We start from the raw sequence: 12457 nt of genomic DNA, 5'->3' as shown, positions 1-12457 counted from the left end.
AAAGTTTGAACCAGTGGCCTAATTGAGAAAAAAAAAAAAAAAAAAACAGCATAGGCAAGCTACAACATCAAGACATGGAGGTGTGAATGAAAAATTGATAAAACAGAGATTATGGCAATAATCAGAGGTTCTAAAAAGATAAATAAATTATTAGGCTATTATCATTGAGCTAATTGGGCTATTAAATTAAAACACAAATTATCATTAAATATACTATAGAGTAATTACAGTATGATATATAATAAATAATGTGCTCAGCCTAATGTTTGAACTATAATTAGTCCTACTGTTCAGTTCTCCTAGCCTATAGCCTATTCTCATGGTCTACACACAGTTTTTAATGCTGCAGGGTACCTTATAGTACACATTTGTACTTTACAGAACTTTGGAGCCTTTTTCATAGTCTAAAGGTGCAATTCTGACCTCCTAAAGACCAGTATTGTACTTTTGAGAGAACATTCTTAAAAAATGTACTTATAGGTACATAAATACTCTGATCTCATACCTCTATTTTTGAGAGTGAAGGTGTGTCAAAAGGTGCAACTGTCCACTCAAACATCAGAAAAAAGAAAAAGATTAGAGATAGGTGTTAAAACAGATCCAAATGTATTATCTTTTCAATCACATTCGTCATCTTCTGGCCCCACAGACTTGTTTTGCGAGCTCCTGTGGGGTTTCAGACCCCCAGGTGAGCCAAACATTCCTTTCTGATAGAAGTTCAACTGAGGATAAAAAATAATGCATTAGCTCAGATCAGTTTTGATGAAGTTCACCAAGGCACAAAGTGACACATTATTCACTTTCTGTCAGGTCATTCTGAGTCACAATATACTCAGGCTGTGTTAAAAGAGTTATAAATTACCACAACTATAACATTTCCATTCTGTTTTCCTTCACTGTTTGTCATCTCACGACTTTTCTCACGATTTATTTTGCAATTTGTGTGGGTTTTGCCATAAAGGTTGGAAACCATTCATCCTAGGATCTCTTCTTATTAGGGGTCTGAATCAGAACAGAATATGAAGTCTTACAGTGTAATAGATCTGTTAAATTTGACATTAAGTTACCTAAAAACAAATTGACAAACGGTAATGTTTTCGTGCCTCATAAACTCTGCTGGTCTGAACACAAACATGTAAATCATTGTTTTATGTGAAATATCCACCAACTGAGCATTGCCTCAGCACTGCAGCTTTAATCACTTGGAAATATTTTTGTTGCCAGGAAACATTTGAAGAGATTTTTCACCCCAAGTCTTAATTTGTTGGCAGTTGCAGTTGTGTGTCCACGTTTGCCCAAAAATTGCACGTATGGCCCGCCGCCACTGCACTGGAGTGATCTGTTGGAGCCTCGCTCATTACAGACAAACTACTGTTTGGCTCTGGGAGGCTGATCCCAGCGGCAGACCACATCATCACTGGGAAATGATGGGATGACCGTGGCCTTGAAATGTTTTCATGAGGTTTTTTTTCTGTAATGTAAAAAGAGAAAATATAGAAAAGCCTAATCTATCCAAAAAATCATCATGGGTGCCAAATATTTGTGATTCTAGTGGTGAATGAGTGATGTAAGCTTCATGATGTGGTTTAAATTCACATTTCAGACCATGAACCTACAGAGGCCCAGAGGTGCAACAGGCCAAAAAATTATCCACTATAAAAAAAAAAAAAAAAAAAAAAAAAAAAAGAGAGAGAGAGAGAGAGAACAGCCTCAAAAAAATGTCTACTAGCCCAAAAAATATCTACTAGTCCAAAAAATTATCCACTATAAGAAAAAAAGAGAACAGCCCAAAAAATATCTACTAGCCCAAAAAATTATCCACTATAAGAAAAAAAAGAGAACAGCCCAAAAAAAATTATCTACCAGCCCAAAAAATTATCCACTATAAGAAAAAAAAGAGAACAGCTCCAAAAAATTATCCACTTGCCCCAAAAATTATCCAGTATAAGAAAAAAAAGAGAACAGCCCCAAAAAATTATCTACTAGCCCAAAAAATTATCTCCTATAAGCAAAAAAGAGAACAGCCCAAAAAATTATCCACTATAAGAAAAAAAAGGGAACAGCCCAAAAAGTGGATAATTTTTTGGGCTAGTAGATAATTTGTTTGGGCTGTTCTCTTTTTTTCTTATACTGGATAATTTTTTGGGCATTTCTCTTTTTTTCTTACAGTGGATAATTTTTTGGTCTGTTCTCTGTTTTTTTCTTATAGTGGATAATTTTTTGGTCTGTTCTCTTTTTTTTCTTATAGTGGATAATTTTTTGGGCTGTTCTTTTTCTTATAGTGGATAAGTTTTTGGTCTGCTCTCTTTTTTTTTCTTATAGTGGATACTTTTTTGGGCTGTTCTCTTTTTTTCTTATAGTGGATAATTTTTTTGGGCATTGCTCTTTTTTTTCTTACAGTGGATACTTTTTTGGGCTGTTCTCTTTTTTTTCTTATAGTGGATAATTTTTGGGGCTGTTCTCTTTTTTTCTTATAGTGGATAATTTTTTGGTCTGTTCTCTTGTTTTTTTCTTATAGTGGATAATTTTTTGGTCTGTTCTCTTTTTTTCTTGTAGTGGATAATTTTTTGGTCTGTTCTCTTTTTTTTTCTTATTGTGGATAATTTTTTGGCCTGTTGCACCTCTTTGGACCACCGTATAAACCACCATGTCTCCAGTTTGACTTGTGGTGTGGGTCATTCCCCATCTCAGTCTGTTCAGTATTTTCCTGTAATTGCTCTGTAGTCTACGATAAAAGCAAATATTTCCTCCACAACTATGTAAATAACAACAAAAATATTCAATTTTAAAAGTCCGTTTGTAAGAGTCTGGGGGATTTATGAGGATGGAATTGCAGGAATGCAGTATAATATTCATAAGTATGTTTTTGTTAGTGTATAATCACACGGAAATCTGAAATGTTATGTTTTCCTTATCTTAGCATGAGCTGTTTACATCTACAGAGGGAGTTGGTTGCCTTTCACCATGTTGTGCTGCCTTGTTTCCACGGCAGCTCAGACTGGACTTCTTTTTCTTCTTTTCTTCTTCTTTGTAGTGGGTGGTTTGGGAAGTTAAGGTACATTACCATCACCTCCTATGTGCCCATGCTGTGATCGTGGACCAGAGTTAATATCCCGTTAACTTCAAACCCAGAGCAGACAAAACAAATAATGGCAAAAGAGGATTGAGGGGGGTGGGTGGGGGGTAATTCAGTGGGTTTTAATAGTAATATTACACACCAAACCTTTTATTCTAGAGTATTATATGTATTAAAGGATGTTTTTGCTGCATAACTGTGAATTTAAAACCAGATCCTGCTGTAATTTAATATTGGTACTATAGTTTTTGCCTACAAAACATTTGTTTTGTTGATTATTTAACAAGAACAAAACACCATCATTATTTTTAGAGGGAGGTGACTGGTGAAACATGGGTTTTGATATTTGACTTTTCTCTTACAATTACAAATAACTAAGTCTTTGTGGCTTTCTCGAGAAAAAACAGTATTGTATAAAGTACTGGAAAGTCACAGTTGAGTAGAAGTACAAGTACCCCACCAAAAAATGACTTTGGTAGAAGTTCAAGTCACCAACTGAAATCTAGTTTAAGTACATAAGTATCTAGTATTTACTGTACTTAAGTATATCAAATAGGGATGTAACCATATGAAAATTTCATATCACGGTCATTGTGACCAAAATGATCATGGTTTATTATTATTATCACGGTATTATTGAAATTGTGCTCAAAATGTTCAAAAAGTACAGATACATACACTGAAATAACTTAATAAAGTTGTATTTTTAAAAAATAATAATAATAAAATAAAATAACAGGCACAGTGTACCTTCTGTTGCAGAAACATTCAAGTATTAACCCTTAGTGGTCTGAGCCTATTTTGTCTGTTTTTCAGTCCTTTTGATTTTGCCTTTATATACTATATAAACAAATGTTTACTATACCCATGTTTGGGATCTGTTTTTCAGCACAACTTCATTTATATAATCTCCCTATTATTTTTTCATTTTAACCTACTATAAATACATAAAAGGACAAAAAAACCCACTAAAAATATAAAATCCGTTTTGAAAAATGCATATAATTTATTGCATAAATAACACACAAATGTTTAACGAACCTTTTCAAAGACTTTAAAAGTGAATATTGGTTCCAAATATTAGGTATATAAAATCAAAATTGTAATATATTAAAATTATTCTCAAATATTTGACATAAAAGCAGATCTTTACATAGGGTTTTTTCCCCTAAAAGTGCGGTAATCAAACACGGTTATCATGAGAATTGGAATTTAAACGGTAATACTAACCGTCTGCAATTTTACCGCAGTTTATCGTTATACTGGTAATCGTTACATCCCTAATATCAAATAATCTACAATTAAATGTACTCAAGTGATGAAAGCAAAAGTACAAGTAAATGTTAATATCAACCAAAGGCAGTCAGAATTTGGAATGTTACGCTGCTGCTCACATCAACAGATTGTCGACAGGTTGCGTGTGGACCGTCGTTTGCTCTTGTGCATTATACGATTAGACCCAGTGATAAATCAGCTTCCTGACTTTGTTGCCATCACCAGTAATCACATTTAATTTATTTTTTGTAACGAATAATGATACTGTACATTAAAAATGTATTTGAGCAGAAGTATGTCATTGAGTTGGGAAATATAGTGAAGTAAAAGTGAAAGTAAACAGAATAAAATACTTAGTAAAGTACAAATTGTCCTAAAACATACTTGAGTACAGTAGTGAAGTATTATTACTTTGTTACTTTACAACACTGAGAAAAAATGTATTCCACTAAGACAAGAATTAGACAGTGTAAACAGCTTAAACACATTAAGGGATGTTTTCATTCAGTAGAAGTTGAGTATAAATGAAATGTTACATGTGTTTGATAAAAGACACGGTGCATTTGTGAGGAAAGTTGCATGAGTTTTCCATATGGGAGCTATTACAGTTCAGTAAATCAAGGAAAATTGATGTGTAATGAATGACATTGGCATGCTGATGATAAAAAATGGATCTTTTCTTCCCGCAAATTGTGTTTACAATATTATGATTGACATCTAACGAGTCTTTCTCATGGCAGATGCAAAAGAAAAGCAGGTTTTTGCAGCTGTCATTGTGTATTCACATGAACCTCAGAAGCCGCAACTTATGAAACAAAGAGAAAGTGGCTTTTAACACGAGGGAAAAAGGTCAATTTTTAAGGATATCCCAGAAAGAAATTGTTGCCATGTGGATATAAAGGTGAATAATAGGAAAACAGCTGTAAATACTTGATTTAAGAGAATTTTATCCACTGTTTTGACATTTGCCAACAGTGGCATGCTGTCAGTGGATGTAGAAGTCCAATTCATTGTCTAAAGCACAGGTGTCAAACATGCGGCCCGGGGGCCAAATCCGGCCCATCAAAGGGTCCAATCCAGCCCACGGGATGAATTTGTGAAAAACTGCAAAAAGTACACAAAAGATATTAACAATCAATAGTGTCAAAGTCATTTTAATTCAGGTTCCACATACAGACACATGCAGTCCAATTAGATTTTAAGTGGGTCAGAACCAGTAAAATATGATCAGAATAACCTATAAATAATGACAAGCCCAAATTTTCTCTTTGTTTTTTGGTGTAAAAGTGTTGTAAAAGTGTGTAAAAATGTTTACATTACCAAAATATATGTTTACAAAAAATGTGAATAACCTGAACAAATATGAACAAACAGAAATGTCTTAAGAAAAGTAAATGCAATTTTACCAATATTCTGCCTGTTACTAAATGTTTTGTGCGACTGTAATGCACATGTGTAAATGATAAACTGATAAACCGAGGCATAATGTTGTTAAAATTGCACTTGTTTTTCTTAAGACAATTCAAGTTGTTCATGTTATTCATATTTTTAAGGAAACTTTGTAGATGTAAACCTGATCATAATAGAATTTTACTTTTTTTTTTTTTTTTCTAAATTATGAAAATATTTACATTTACAAACTATCCTGTAACAATAAAATGTGAATAACCTCAACAAATATGAACAACATGAAATGTCTGAAGAAAATTAAGCACAATTTTATCAATTTTCTGCCTGTTCCTCAGTGTTTAGTGTCTTTGTAGATCTGATCCATAATGCACATGGAGAAATGACAAGAAAAGCAGTCGGAGAGCACAGACCTGCGCCAAGACAGATCTGTACCCCCCACCCCCTGTACGGATCACCACCAAAATTTAATCATTTCTTCCTTGTGCCAGTATCAACATTTACTGAAAATTTCATGAAAATCCATCCATAACTTTTTAAGTTATCTTGCTAACAAACAAACAAACAAACAAACAAACACATAAAGCAAAGTGCTCACAATACCTTCTGGTGGAGATAATAAGTTGAGGCATAATATTGTTAAAGTTGCACTTATTTTTCTAAAGAAATTTCAGTTTTTTCAGGTTATTCACATCTTTTTTTGTTTGAATAGTTTATAAAAGTAAGTATTTTCATCATTTAATGTTTTTTTTGCACTAAAACAAAGACAAAACTTTGGAGTTGTCATTATTTCTAGGTTATTATGTTATTATTTCACTGGGCCGGCCCATTTCAGATCAAATCAGACTGAATTTGGCCCCTGAACTAAAATGACCCCCCTGGTCTAAATTATATGTGTTTCATTCTGTCTGAAAAGGTTTCTTTTTTTCTTTTTTTAGTTACAGACAACCACCTCACCACGACACATGCAGGCCACTCAGTCAGCATCCCCAGCCCGCCACCCTCAGCCAATCAGCGCGCTGGGATGCATTCCCCGCCTCCACGGAGGGCCCCGGTCAGGGAGTTCAGTGGGACCTATGAGAGCCTGCCCGCCCGGTCTGTACAGGTGAGACTGGACAGGTTCATAAAGAGTCTGAACCTAAAGCATGAGACTTTCTGTATGTTTGGCCTGGAAACAAAAAGGATGTTTGGGTGTTATGTTGAGTCCTTTACTTGACTTTCACTATATTGACAGAAACATCACCAGGCATAGCATTCACTATGAGTTCAGATTTTAATGAAACTAGTGAATGATAACAGCCTCCACTCTCCATTAGCTGTATTTAGACTAACGTAAGCTATATTCACTCTGGGACAAACTTATTTGAGAGTAAACTGATGCATTTTGTGAAAAAAAAAAGCCTAAAAATGATTAAAGACAAGTGAGTCACAGTCAACACGTCTCCAGATTAGTAATTATGGAGCATATGTGTTGTATGTGTGTAACTGTTGGAGTTTCTTTCTAGTTTGATTTACTTTATTTTCAGTTGTATATACAGGGAAAAAAAATGTTTTTATACATTGATCTGTTTTAAATTTTTGGCCTTTTTCTGTGATGTTAGAGTTTTGGTATGAAACTGGAGGATCTTTTAATCATCTAAAATGTGTCAGCTTTGCTTTTGTAAGACATTAAAGCACAGGTGTCAAACATGCGGCCCGGGGGCCAGATCTGGCGCATCTAAGGTTCCATTCCGGCCCTGCAGGATGAAAGTGCAAAAATGAACCTTAACAGTCCAGGTTGTCCAAATCCTTTTGGTTCAGGTTCCACATACAGACCAGTGTGATCTACAGTCAAAATAACAACACAATAACCCATAAATAATGACAATGACAAATTTTCTTTGTGAAAAATTATGTGGAAAAAATTGAAGTGAAAAAAAAATAACATGATACTGTGAAAATATTTACATTTACAAAACTATTCTTTCACAGTAAAACGCAAATAAATACATAAATAAAAACAAAGATGAACAACTCGAAATGTGCAATTTTACCAATATTCTGCCTGTTACTAAATGTTTGGTGCATTTATGGATCCACTGTGATCTGGAGTTGTGGTAATAATAACAGATGGAATATTGCAGAAATTGTTCAAATTTTAGTTCCAAAATCCAAAATTTTAACAATATTCTGCCTGTTACCAAATGTTTATGGAACACTGTGTAAATGTACATGTATAAATAATAAGTCGAGGCATAATATTGTTAAAATTGCGCTAATTTTTCAAATGAAATTTCTGTTTTTTCAGGTTATTCACATCTTTTTTGTAAAATGTAAATATTTTCATAATTTAATTGTTTTGGGTTTTTTTGTACTAAAAAAAAAAAGAAAAACTTGGATTTGTCATTATTTATAGGTTATTAAGTTATTATTTTACTGGTCTGGCCTGCTGCAGATCAAATTGGGCTGAATATGGAACTGAACCAAAATGAGTTTGACAGCCCTGCATTAAAGCCTAAAAGTTGCACAACACTGGTTTAAATTTGTTGTACAGGCTTATAAATCAAATCATGAGAGAATTTTTTACTGAAAAATTAGTGTTTGGTTGAGCTCTTCTAAATCATGCGTACCTGAAATGTGAGGCCAAGTACACTCTATTTTCTGTAAGACATTGGCAGCCAAAAAGATTGGAAACCACTGCTTGTTGGTTTCACCCTTTAGGCATCTAAATGTATTTATTTATTTATTTATTTTCAAAAATTATTCAATTTTGGTATCAAGATTTCAGAAAGCTGTCTGTCTCATTCAGTTATGGCGCTTGGTGCATTATTGTGACGTTGGTGCTTAAAGGGGTCATTCCATCCCAAATCAACCAGATTTCAGAAAGTGCCCTGCATGACCCCCCTCAGAAAATTCTGAAAAAATTCACACTTGTTCACCTGCCAGATAAACAAACACATCCAACATTTTAATTTTCAGCCAACTTTGAGGAGCTCTATGTCCTTAGGTATTCCATCCACACTGCTGAAACTGACTGTCTGGGCTGAAATCCCCCTGAAAAGACCAGATTTGGCATCCAAATAATTGTAGGTGCCTTCATGTTTGGTCCATGAGGCCTTGAAATCAGGCCAAAAGGCTCATTCTTCAAATGTCCTCTCTCTTCAGGCTTGCACTGTGACAGAATGGATGAATGTACAGACCGAATTTTTTTAATTTTTTTGCATGGATTCTTATGGTCACTACAATCTACTGCAAAAAGACCACATTTACATGAAAAGTGTTGCTGTGAGGCAATGAATAAAATGGGTTGATTTCAATTTTTCACAAAAAATACTCTTTATTTGAGCACCCAAATTACCATGTGGCCAGTTAATGAACATTTTGACATTTTTACAATCAAGGCCTCACAGACCAAACATGAAGGCACCTACAATTATTTGGATGCCAGATATGGTCTTTTCAGGAGGATTTCAGCCCAGACAGTCAGTTTCAGCAGTGTGGATGGAATACCTAAGGACATAGAGCTGCTCAAAGTTGGCCCAAAAGCAAATTTTTACAATTAAAAAAAAAACCCAACAAAACATTAATTTTCAAAGGGCTGTATTTCCTAAACTATTACAGATATGACATTAAGATTTTGGATGTGTTCGTTTATCTGGTAGGTGAACAAATGTGAATATTTTCAGAGTTTTCTGAGGGTCATGTGGGGACCACTGGTTGAATTGCTGTGGAATGACCCAAAGGGTTAATAATCAACAGTGTGATGTTTATTACATTGTATATTGTTTCAAATCTTGATATTAATAGTCACTAAAACTGTCAGACAAATGTAATAGTGTCTAAAGCACAATATTTCCCTTTGAGATGTAGGGAACTAATAGTATAAAGAAGCATAACATGGAGATATAGTACGTCAGTATTCCACCACTGCAAAACATGGTTTATAATGATGGTTCTTTAATAAGTGACCAAATGAATCATCTGTCAAAAAAATTAGACTAATCCATCAGTAGGTGTAGGTGTCTTCTATGTCCCATATTAAATGTTCTCCCCTTTTGAAGGTGTCGGAGTGCCGTGTGGTGGAGTGTCCAAGCATCCAGATAACCACCATCTCCCCTGAGGACGACCCTCCTTCTGTCCCCAGCTACTGGGACATGGGCGGCAGCGGCGGCGGCTGGGATCGAGAACGCCTCTACCTCCCTCTGCTCGACCCCTTTACCTACAGAGACCGATGCCCTGGCTCCCTCAGCCCAAGTCCCGCCTCCAGCCCCTCATCTCGTGGCTGGCTAAGCCCCGCCTCCAGCTGTGACTCCCTGTTGGTGGAGGAGGAGGAGCTAAACGAGGCCACGATCAATTTTGGCCTCTCGTCGTCATCAAGGCCGACTTCTCCAGGAGGTAAAAAGCGCAGAAACTCCCCCCTGGCCTCCCCTTGCTCCTCACGGAGGGGCAGTTATTCAGAGGATTTGCATGGATGTAACCTTGAAGGTGGAGACTCCGCCTCTCAGACACAAGCTCCGCCCAGCAGCTGTGAGCTTAGCATCCCACAGAAAACCAGGAAGACATCACTGGAGCAGGTAATCTATTTCTGTATGAAACAAGTGGTTCCAGGCACAACAAACCCCGCCCCTCACACGTACTGTAGCTTATTTTGGCATGGATCCAGCTGATGTCATCATGTCTATACATGTGGTGATGGCAGCAGATCAACTGCCTCTATATATGTGCCAAGACTGAAGGAAATCGAAACAAAATTGATGTTTTTATAGATGTGAAATTTTGCCCATTATAAGTAAATGGGGAAAAAAAAGATTTAAAAAATTCAGTAAAAATTTGAACTTTGACCTACTTTTCCCAAAATGTAACCACATCTATTCTGGGTCACTGGCAATTTATAAATCCAATTTGGTATGAATTCAACCAGTAATTTTGCTGCTAGATCAGGGGTGTCAAACTCATTTTAGTTCAGGGGCTACATTCAGCTAAATTTGATCTGCAGTGGGCCGAACCAGTAAAATAATAACAGAATAATATAAAAATAATGTCAACTCCAAACTTTTCTCTGTTTTAGAGCAAAAAAAGTAAATTTATATTATGAAAAGGTTTACATCTACAAACTATCCTTTCTAAAGATGTGAAAAACATGAACAAACTGAAAAAATAAGTGTAATTTTAACAATATTCTGCCTCAGTTTATCATTTACACATGTACATTATAACTTACAGATCATAGTGGATCTACAAACACACAAAACATTTAAGAACAGACATAATATTGTTAAAAATGGTTAAAATTGTACTTCCTTCTCTTAAGACATTTCAGGTTGTTCATATTTGTTCAGGTTATTCACTTTTTTTTATAAAATTATACTTTGTTTTAGTGCAAATACATGAAAATATTTACATTTACAAAGAGAAAAATTTGGAGTTGTCATTATTTCTATGTTATTATGATAGTATTTTATTAAATCCTGCCCACTTGAGATTGAATTGCTCTGAATGTGGAACCTGAACTAAAAGGATTGTTAATATCTTAGTGTAATTTTTGCATTTCACAAATTCATCCCAAGGGCCAGACTGGACCCTTTGGTGGGCTGGATTTGGCCCCCGGGACGCATGTTTGACACCTGTGTGCTAGAGTATTAACAAACAAAGGTACAAACAAACCGAACCAAAAACAATACCTCTTGCCTCACCTTCGGGGGACCAGGTAAAAATAGAATAACAGAATAGGAATAACAGTCCGAATCTTCCATCGTTTTTCAAAATAAATGTGTGAATTTGTCCAAACTAAGACTGTTCTGCAGTGGTGAAGGCCTCTTTTTGATTTCCAGCTGTCACCCAGGGAGGTGGATCAGGAGCAGGCTCCAGGCCACAGCACCCCCTGCCCACTGACAGAGACCCAGCAGACCAGGAGAGAGCCCCCATCCCTGGGCATGGACTACCTCTCTGTGCCCCCTGCCCTGGCTTGGGGCAGGACCCGGGCCAGTGCTCACAGCCCCCTGTTCAGGCAAGGACAAACACTCACCACCACAAAGACAAATAATGACCATAAAGGACTCTGGAAACTGGGTTAAAATCATATTGGGACCTTCCTAAAATAACTGCCTAAATCATTTATTGACAAAATGACTTTTTTGCCTAAATCATCAAATATTCAATTTCAGATTAAGTTTTTTGTGTTTCCTAAAAAATCTAGAAAAAATGACTCAGGCAAATATTTTAGGAAGGTGACAGTATGTGAATATGTACAAGCTTTTTCGTTTATTTTTATTAAAGAAGAAAACACCTTTCAAGTACTTTTCAATAAAAACCTGAAAGATCCAAAGTTTATCATGACAAGGAGCATAACTTTAATCACATGCATCCACTATTAATGCATTGCAGCCTCAAATCTTGAGTTATGGTCAAAAATGTATTTTCTGAGGTCACTGTAAACTTGACCTTCGACCTTTGACCACTAAATTCTAATCACTTCATCTCTGAATCCAAGCAAATGTGTGTGTTATAAGAATGAACAGACATAAGGTCAGAGTACTGAACTGAATTCCTTTATTGTCATTGTACAGTAAAGCACAATAACATTTGGATGCAACAGATGAATTTCCTCTTGTGGGACAAATAAAGGCTTATCTTATCTTATCTTATCTTATCTTATCTTATCTTATCTTATCTTATCTTATCTTATTTTATCTTATCTAATTTTATCTTATCTAATTTTTA

At 35.5% G+C, this 12457-nt stretch overlaps 1 protein-coding gene across 1 annotated transcript in view; it reads left to right on the top strand.

Moving 5' to 3' along the window:
* nfatc4 (nuclear factor of activated T cells 4) overlaps positions 1 to 12457 on the top strand; it is a 45245-nt gene that overhangs the window by 13309 nt on the left and 19479 nt on the right. The window contains exons 3-5 of the mRNA XM_030159859.1: positions 6697 to 6863; positions 9799 to 10311; positions 11569 to 11744. Coding sequence (XP_030015719.1) covers positions 6697 to 6863; positions 9799 to 10311; positions 11569 to 11744 — 856 coding nt within the window. The remainder of the gene's footprint in view (positions 1 to 6696; positions 6864 to 9798; positions 10312 to 11568; positions 11745 to 12457) is intronic.

The sequence above is a fragment of the Sphaeramia orbicularis genome, chromosome 17 (genome assembly GCF_902148855.1).
Source record: "Sphaeramia orbicularis chromosome 17, fSphaOr1.1, whole genome shotgun sequence".
NCBI classification, from domain to species: domain Eukaryota; kingdom Metazoa; phylum Chordata; class Actinopteri; order Kurtiformes; family Apogonidae; genus Sphaeramia; species Sphaeramia orbicularis.
Note: the sequence above shows the minus strand (reverse complement) of the source record. Positions and strands in the feature narration are given on the sequence as shown.